This window comes from Bos taurus, chromosome 18, assembly GCF_002263795.3.
Source record: "Bos taurus isolate L1 Dominette 01449 registration number 42190680 breed Hereford chromosome 18, ARS-UCD2.0, whole genome shotgun sequence".
Lineage (NCBI taxonomy): Eukaryota > Metazoa > Chordata > Mammalia > Artiodactyla > Bovidae > Bos > Bos taurus.
The window spans coordinates 65,045,287-65,054,293 of record NC_037345.1 but is presented as its reverse complement, the minus strand read 5'-3'; the positions used below and the strand labels follow the sequence as shown (position 1 = coordinate 65,054,293).

The following is a 9,007-nucleotide window of genomic DNA, read 5'->3' as shown; positions in this document are numbered from 1 at the left end:
TCTCCTCCCCTCTTCCCATGTCCACAAGTTTTATGATGTCTTTGTGCTGCCTTAAAGAAACATTTCTGTTTCTGTGGCACTTTGGAGCTCCTCTGAACTTGCTTGACTGACACTTTCAGATTCATGAATCATTTAATAAAGCCATTTAGAAATTTTATTTATTTATTTTTGGGTCCACGGTTCTTCCTTGCTGTGCCTAGGCTTTCTTTAGTTTAGTTGTTGCGGGGCGGCAGAGGGGTAGGGGGTGGTGTAACACTCTAGTTGTGGGGTGAGGGCTGCTTATTGTAGTGGCTTCTTTTGTTATGGTGCACAGGCCCTAGGTTGGAAGTCTTCAGTAGCTACTGTACAGGGGCTCAGTTGCCCCCGGCACATGGAATCTTATCAGACCAGCAAGGGAACCCATGTCCCCTGCCCTGGGAGGTGGATTCTTGACCATTGCACCACCAGGGAAGTCCAAATCGTTTAGATTTTTAACACATACTCAGTTGAATTTTGTTTTTCAACAACTTTCTATTTTCTAGATGTACAGAGAGTAGTACTCCTTAATAACAGCAAAGGTGATATTTCATGAGAAACTGCCAACCGTATATTAAAAAAAGAATGTGCATGTATAAAAGATTTGCGTTTCTTAAGATACAGTAATTTCATGTTTAGTGGATAAAACGATGTTTCTGAGTTCTGCACATTCACTGACTAAGAGGAAGGCGAGGCCCAGATCCCACCACGTCCATCTTCGTCAGAGCTGCCCAATATGCCTCCTCTATCTTGTATCCTATGGTACAAATGATTTTTTTTTTCCTTTAAAGTCCCAGACAAAACTCACTAAAGTTCACAAAAATGACTTAAACGCCTCAGTCTGAGTACATTTAAAGGACAGTATGACAGTATATCATCGCTGTCATCTATCAGGGCATGTTCACTACAGACAGCTGCATGGAATCTAAATTATTATCCAAACACTTTGAGATCAATAGCTTTGAAGGCTTTCTAAATGCTCTTCGAATTCCCCAGAAATTGTCCTTAGCCCCTTGAAGAGGACACGAAGCTTCTAGCCTACCTGGAAGAACAGGGAGGTCAGTTTTGAGCAGCCTAGAGGATTGCCTGACCCTGGGAGATTCGAGCAGAATCTCTCAGGCTGCAGGCTGGCGCCTGCCCGAACTCCATTATCCAGAAAGCTAAGCGTTGAGCAGCAGCGGAGCGCACCCAATGAACATCCAGAATTCCGACATTTCCGGCGGGTGGGTGGGCTCACTGGGTGAAGGCGGGACTTCCTGTGTCTCCATAGCGGTTCTTTGAGCGGTTTTCGAGGTCCGAAGGATCGGGGTTGAGGTGACAGAGGAGGCGGGAGAAGACGCTTTGTCCCCAGGGACTGGAGGCGGTCCTACAGTCGGGCACATCGCTACCTACAGGGCGGCCTGGAGACGTTGGTGCTGGGTTAGCCCCTCTCCGCGCACGGAGTCCGATGGCGGCGGCGGCGGCGCTGAGGGACACTCCTCAGGTAAACGCTGATCCGTCCGGCCCTCATCGGCTTCATCCTAACAGACGCTAAAGCCCCGAACGTCTGCTCAGGTGCCCGCAGCTCGGACCCGGGTATCCAGGACAGCGATGCGGTGGTGGGTGGGGCCTTCTATTTGACAGATAGTACGGTGGCGCCTGGTACAGGGCGATGGCGGAGGGATGCGCAGGCGCAGAGATGTGGCGGTCCGACTGAGGCAGGAGAATTCGGGGAAACTGGGGTCCATCTGATGGCTGCAGGGAACAGTGTGTGTATGCTGTCGCATCTGCAGTGGCGGACTGAGGAGTTGTACCTTCCTTTTTGAGGCCTTTGAAGCCATGGAAAATTTAAAAAAGTTTTTTTTAATTGGAGGATAACTGCTTTACAGAATTTTGTTGTTTTCTGTCAAACCTCAGCATGAATCAGCCATAGATATACACCTGATATGAAGAACTGACTCATTTGAAAAGACCCTGATGCTGGGAAAGACTGAAGGCGGGAGGAGAAGGGGACGACAGAGGATGAGATGGTTGGATGGCATCACTGGCTCAATGGACACGAGTTTGAGTAAACTCGGGGAGTTGGTGATGGACAGGGAAGCCTGGTGTGCTGCAGTCCATGGGGTCGCAAAGAGTCGGATATGACTGAGCGACTGAACTGAATTAAACTGATACATATATTCGGTCCCCTTTGAACCTCCCTCTCCATCCCACCTCTCCAGGTTGATACAGAGCCCCTGTTTGAGTTTCCTGAGTCATACAGCAAATTTGGAGCCATAGAAAATTGTAAGGCAAAGAAACGTGACGTGTTAGGTTTGGCAAAATCACCAAAGTCTGTTCAATGAAAGAACTAATTGTAGGGATGCTGAGGACACTGAAGCAGATGGAGTTTAGGTTTTTTTTCCAAGGACACACAATTGCTGAGAGTGAATAGAGGTTAGACACTCGTGGAACCTGGTTCAGATGCCACCAGGTGTGCAGGGAAGGTCTCAGTCCCTGGAAAATTGCCAGGATCACATCCCTCTAAGACTTGGCACTTCCCACAGGTTTCCATGGCTGCGAAGGTGCTTTTCGAATATAATCGGGTAAGTGGAGATTACCCTCACTAGTGCAACCCTGTGTTAGTTGCTCAGTCGTGTTTGCAACCCCATGGACTATAGCCTGCCAGGCTCCTCTGTCCATGGATTTCTCCAGGCAAGAATACTGGAGTGGATGCCATTCTCTTCTCCAGGGGATCTTCCCAACCTGGGGATCAAACCCAAGTCTCCTGCATGAGAGGCAGATTCTTTACCATCTGAGCCACCAGGGAAGCCTTCTAATTTTCTCCAAATTTGGGTTGTTATGAAACGTGTCACCTGGCATTTTCCCAGCGCTTGGGTGTGCGGACCTTGGAGAATCCTAGCTCAGTCCTAAGTCCAGTCTAAGTGTTATATGAAAGGGTTCCCCTTTCAGGCCACCAATAGAAAGAGATGTGGAAGCTTGTCACAAAGACAGGAAGTGCTTGGAGGTGAGGCTAAGTTGGTTCAGGGAATTGCAGGTCTCCTTCCTTCCTGGCAAGAATAAACTGGCTGTGGGGAGCAGCAGTCAGACCTGGAATGACTGTCTGTGAAATCAGGCATCTATTCTGGAGGCAGTGGGAGGTGTGGATCAGATGACTGATCTGATCAATCAGGGCGGTGACTTCTTCTGGGTCTTTACAGGCTCCACTGATTGCAGAGTGGACAGCAGTGTGAACAGAGCAGTTAGTGGGAGAGTGAGGAGAGAGCAGGCAGCTATGGCACCAAGGTCGGGAATCTCTTCTGAGCTCTTAGGAGGAAGATGGAGATGGCGTAGATGTGCGAGGAGGTGGCTTGTGGGTCTTCAGGAGTGAGGCAGTTGATGGTCTCATCTGTCTGTGTCCTGGCAGGGCAGTGTGACCTTTGAGGATGTGGCTGTGTACTTCTCCTGGGAGGAATGGGCTCTCCTTGATGAGGCTCAGAGATGCCTGTACCACGATGTGATGCTGGAGAACTTTGCACTTACATCCTCACTGGGTAAGCTCTTCTACCTGCCCCTGTGCCCTGGGCCAAGCTCTGCTTCTCTTTTCTCCAGGGGCAGGTGTATCCCTAGTGGCCTGGATTTGTGCTGTGTTTACAAGGGCTGGGCTGAGCGCTCGCCTCCTTCTCATCCGTGTCACCACAGCACCTACTGCCCCAAAGCCTCCCAGGGAAGAGTTTGGTATCACTGTTGTTTTGTCAGCCTAAAGGACCCCCATGTCTTGCCGTCTGCCTCACTGGGTGACTCTCCAGCACCATAGCACCCTAGTATAACACCCTTCATTCCTATAGCTCACATTTGTTTCTGACTGTGTTGGAAGTGTAGTCACTTACATAGTCACTGCTTACACAAATGTTATTGACAGACCCTTAGTTAAGGTTCTTTTTGCTTTATTTCACTTGGGACATGTACACAAAACATTTACCAGTTTCTTTTTTTTTTTTTTGCCACGCTGCTGCCCTCAAAATCTTAGTTCCCCAACCGCAGCATGCCTTGACCACTGGACCACCAGGGAATTCCCACAGATATTTAATTTGTATCCTCTTCATTTGCTGAATTCATTGATTCTAGAAGTGTTGTGGTGCAATCTTCACAATTTCGTGACCTGTGGATGCCTTTTGTCTTTTTTCTTAAGGCTCCGTGTAGAATTTCCAATACTATGATGAATACTAGTGGTAGAAGCTGGCGTCATTTTCTTGTTTCTGATCTTGGAGTATTTCTGACGTTTGGAGGACAGACTCCTTATTGCCCATCCTGACTCCTAGAAGCTATTCTTGGAACCTGTACAAGGTCCCCACCCCAAGGGCTCAGAGGCAGGGAGTGGAAGGATGAATACTATTACCATGCTAAGAGCTGAAAGGGACAAAATTAAAGCAGTTGAGCATTGCAAAAGAGTTGCATTAGACTAATTCTACTGGTGTCGTTGTCCAGAAGAGAAATCAGATTCCTGGTTCTTACTACTGTGCTATCTTCCCTTCAGCTATGGTCTTAGGAATTTTTTGGTAATATTTAATAGCATTCTGGCGGTCTCCTGTGTTCTGAGTTGTCTGGTCCTGTTTTGGCTACTGACTTGTCCTGTCATTCCCTTATGATTTTAGTTCTCTTGGGTACATGCAGATCTTCAGGTGGGGCTACAGAAAAAGTCCCCTGAGCTTCACAGAATGGACATGACTCCATTCTCAACAAGATGGGCTCATAGCAGGCCTGACCCAGATGAATGGAAGTTGACAGAGGACATGACTTCAGGTCTTGGTTGAAATCATACCAGGAACCTATCCTGTTTTACTTCTGTATTGGTGCCATTGCCAGTAGCCAGACCTCACTCCTTTCCCTTCTCAATTCTCGACACTTTGCGGACTTGTCATTTCTATTAGTCATTTCCACTCTGATTCCAGCTGAGAGCTATTCTCCACCTCTCTACACTGCTCACCTCACTCATTCCTCACACTGTTCCCTACTCAGACTTTGTCGTGTTCTAAAGAGTGCAGGTAGCTAATAATCCTTAAATACTGTGACCTTTGTTCCAGTCAGATTTTTCTGGGACTGGACTGGACTTCTGACAGCATCACACGTCATCAGTAGATATAATCCTGCTAAAATCTATTGACAGATCTTCCTCAGTGGTCCAGTGGTTAAGACTCTGTGGTTGTACTGCAGAGGGCACTGTTTCAATCCCTGTTTGGGGAACTCTCATCCCACATGCCAGGTGGCATGGCCGCAAAAAATGAAAAGCTGCTGACAGAAAAATGAGTTACAGCACAAACCTTTCTGATAGGCCTTTCCTCATGTCCTGTGCCCAGTGAGACCTGCAGCATTCTGTGACCTTAGGGACTCAGTGGTGCACAGCAGTTGCTTCCTCAAGCTGAGTTTTCCTGAAAGCAATTTCATGAGCTGATCCTTTGATGTGTTGAGTTACATTTGTGATGGTTTTGCCTCTTCTCAATAAGGTTAACATGTACTTCACCATCACTTCTTTAATTTCAGGCTATTGGCATGGAGTAGAAGATAAGGAAGCACCTTCTGAACAAAGCATTTGTATAGGAGTGTCACAGATCAGGACTCTCAAGGTAGATTCATCTCCCCACAAGGGCCAGCCCTTTGAGATGTGTGGCCCAGTCTTGAGAGACATTTTGCACTTTCCTGAGCACCAGGAAACACATCTTGGGCAGAAACCATACACATGTGGAAATCGATTCTATATCTCTGCCAACCTTCAGCAATACCAGGAGCAACACATTGGAGAGATACCCATCAGAAGTTCTGTGGACACAGCCTTGATTATAAACAGCTGCACAACCCATGTGTCAGGGAAACCCACTGTCTATGGGGAGATTGGGAACGACTTCTTAGTCAATGTGGGATTTTTCCATCACACTGAGGAGAAGCCAAACAATAGTAATGAGTGTGAAGCTGTCTCTCACAATGGAAAAAGGCATGAGAACTGGGGAGAAGGCAACAAAGCCCTCAACTGCACAGACACACTTGTTGAGGACCAACGAGTCCTCACTAGAGAAGGGCTTTATGAGTGCAGCAAATGTGGAAAAGCCTGTACTCGAAGATGTAACCTCATTCAGCACCAGAAAGTCCACACTGGAGAACGGCCTTATGAATGCCATGAATGTGGAAAATTGTTTACCTACCTCTCCAGTTTCATTATACACCAGAGGGTTCACAGTGGAGAAAGACCTTATGAATGCAGCGAATGTGGGAAATCTTTTAGCCAAAGCTATAGCCTCAACAGCCATAGGAAAGTTCACACAGGAGAAAAACCTTATGAGTGCAGGGAATGTGGGAAGTCTTTTAGTCAAAGATCTAATCTCATTCAGCATCAGAGAGTTCACACTGGAGAAAGGCCTTATGAGTGCAGTGAATGTGGGAAATCTTTTAGCCAAAACTTTAGCCTCATTTACCACCGGAGAGTTCACACTGGAGAAAGGCCTCATCAGTGCAGTGAATGTGGAAAATCCTTTAGCCGAAGCTCTAGCCTCATTCACCACAGAAGACTTCATACTGGAGAGAGGCCTTATGAGTGCAGTAAATGCGGGAAATCCTTTAAGCAAAGCTCCAGCTTTAGCTCACATCGGAAAGTCCACACAGGAGAAAGGCCTTATGAGTGTGGGGACTGCGGAAAATCATTTAGCCATAGCTCCAACCTCAAGAATCACTGGAGGGTTCACACTGGAGAAAGGCCTGTTGAGTGCAGTGAATGTGGGAAATCATTTAGCTGTAAATCTAACCTTGTTAAACACCTGAGAGTTCACACTGGAGAAAGGCCTTATGAGTGTGTGGAATGTGGAAAATCATTTAGCCAAAGTTCCAGCCTCATTCAGCACCAGAGAGTTCACATTGGAAAAAGGTCCTGAGTGCAGTGAATGTTGGAAAAAACTTTTCAGCTACAAATATGACCTCATTCAACCCCAGAGATGTCACACCAGTGAAAGGCCTTAGATATGCTGGGATGTGCAGTTTCCTTCTAGTATATTTACACTGGAAAAGTTGTGACTGGGCCATCTAATGCATCTGAAAATCTGCACTGGGGAGATTCCCCTTAAGTTTCAGGTATGTAGGAATCTTTAAGAAGCTGTGCTTCACGTTATTAGGGGCTTCCCTTGTGGCTCAACTGCCTGCCAGGCGCTTTCCAGCTTTATGTCACTGCCAGTTTCATTTCTATCACCTGGCAGGTCCACCCAGTGTGGAAACTACCTCCCAGTATGCTCAGGGAAGCTGACTTCTGTCCCATCCCTTTCTGTGGAGGGAAGTAGTGAGTAGTCTTAGCTCTTATGGCATCCTCATTCCTTGCTCATTTCTAAAGTAGGGCATGGACCTCACTCATTTTGGGCCCAGTGGACCCAGTTTCAGTTCTGTTGGTGACTTGCCAGCCAGGACTACATTTTCAGGGACATGTTAGTTTCTGGTGACACTTCTGATTTCCCCAGCTTCCAAGTCACCAAGCTGAGAACTTCATGCCTTGTATTCCTTTGCATTTTGCAATAATAAAGGCATTAATGTTTCAGCCCTCTTTGGTCTGGGGCTTCTATTCACTTTATATGAGGTGATTGGAAGAAAACAGGGCTCTAGCAGCATTAATGATGGCACAGCTTTCATGGGGGTCCTGTGCTTTGTGTGCCTCACCTCAGTATGATTGAAGAATGTAGCTCTCTTTGTGGGGTTGGCCTAATGTAAATACATTGTTGCTCAAGGTCTCCTCAGAAAGACCGCAAGGCTCTGGGGTCCTGATTTGTGGACTGTGTATCAGGGTTTTTTTTGTGGGCTCAGAAAACATCTGAGGAGTCATGAGGTTGTGACAACCTCCAGTGCTTCTGGAAACATGAATTGTTATTCACAGTGAATGATCACATAATGCTCAGCAGTTAACCTATAAAAGAACCACATGTCCTGACCCCCAGCATTCACTAGATAGTTCCACTGGAAGACTACAGGGCTGGAGGGAACCATGTTCGTCAAGTAACCCTGGAGCGGAGGAGACTGCAGTGAGGTAGGTGGAGAGTGTCCTAACATTGCATCAGCAGATGCTCCAGTGACTGTGACTGTGCAGTATCAGTGTGCACAGATGCTTGAACATCTAGAATGTTCAGCCAAAGGCCGTTGCCACAGAGGCAGATAAACAGAGAAAGATCCCTTCATCCACAGTGTGGTTCTGTGATCAGCCAGCATTCCTGTTAACTCAGGTGGGAAGAAATCTATTCTCATCAGGATTTGCTGCCACTAAGACAAGGGTGCTTCTCCAAGGTCATCAGAAAAGAGAGGCAATATAGGATTGTGAGACATGAGGAGTTTTCATTTTGGTTTTGGTTGTTCTTTGAGGCTTCCAGGATCATAGTTCCCTCACCAGTGACCGAACCCTGGGCCATGACAGTGAAAGTGCCAGTTCCTAGCCACTGGACCACTAGGGATTTCTCAATATCTGATTTCCTAAAAAGTGTGACAGACCTAGGTTTTTTGAGTCATTTTGTAAATTTTTATTCAGGTGTAGTTGACATTGATATAGTGTATCTATTTGAAGTGCAGAATCTAAACATTTTGAGATTCTTAAGTGATAATATATAAGTAGTTCATTCTTTATTGCTGAGTAGTATCGTTTCTAGTTACATTGTTTGTTCATCCATTCATCTGGTTATGGTCATTTGGGTTATTTCTACTGTGGGTTATTGTAAATAAAGGTGCTAGAACGTTTATATGTAAGTCTGTATGTATGGATGGATTTTCAGTTACACTGTGTTAGTAATTCAAAGTATAAAGCCTGAGTCATAGAATAGGTGAATGTTTAACTTATGAAACTGACAAACTACGATCTACATTTATAGATTGTTTTTACATACCCACCAGGAGCATGTAAAATGCTTCCACATTCTGGCCAATACTTGGTATGGTCAGTCTTTTGAATTTCCTTAAATTTTTAATTTAAGGAAGTAGTCGTTTTAATTACATCTCCCTAAGGAATCATACGGAGAAGGCA

At 46.1% G+C, this 9,007-nt stretch overlaps 1 protein-coding gene across 4 annotated transcripts; it reads left to right on the top strand.

Moving 5' to 3' along the window:
- Positions 1-1,121: 1,121 nt before the first annotated feature.
- Positions 1,122-8,726, top strand: LOC789996 (zinc finger protein 211). 4 transcript variants are annotated; one of them, XM_059877277.1, is made up of 3 exons: positions 1,122-1,498; positions 3,406-3,527; positions 5,515-8,726. In XM_059877277.1, the coding sequence occupies exons 2-3, from the start codon at positions 3,494-3,496 to the stop codon at positions 6,891-6,893; spliced, it is 1,413 nt and encodes a 470-aa protein (XP_059733260.1). In that variant the 5' UTR covers positions 1,122-1,498; positions 3,406-3,493; the 3' UTR covers positions 6,894-8,726. The 4 variants fall into 4 exon arrangements, with proteins under 4 accessions (XP_059733260.1, XP_010813949.2, XP_059733261.1 ...); XM_010815647.4 differs by having other exon boundaries at positions 3,401-3,527; XM_059877276.1 differs by lacking the exon at positions 1,122-1,498 and adding an exon at positions 1,505-2,579 and having other exon boundaries at positions 3,401-3,527.
- Positions 8,727-9,007: the final 281 nt, after the last annotated feature.

Bases quoted from the DNA above. Each gene is read 5' to 3' on its own strand.
- LOC789996 (XM_010815647.4), top strand. From the start codon at position 1,463: ATGGCGGCGGCGGCGGCGCTGAGGGACACTCCTCAG. The intron at 1,499-3,400 runs GTAAACGCTGAT...GTGTCCTGGCAG, and splicing joins CGCTGAGGGACACTCCTCAG to GGCAGTGTGACCTTTGAGGA. The intron at 3,528-5,514 runs GTAAGCTCTTCT...CTTTAATTTCAG, and splicing joins TGCACTTACATCCTCACTGG to GCTATTGGCATGGAGTAGAA.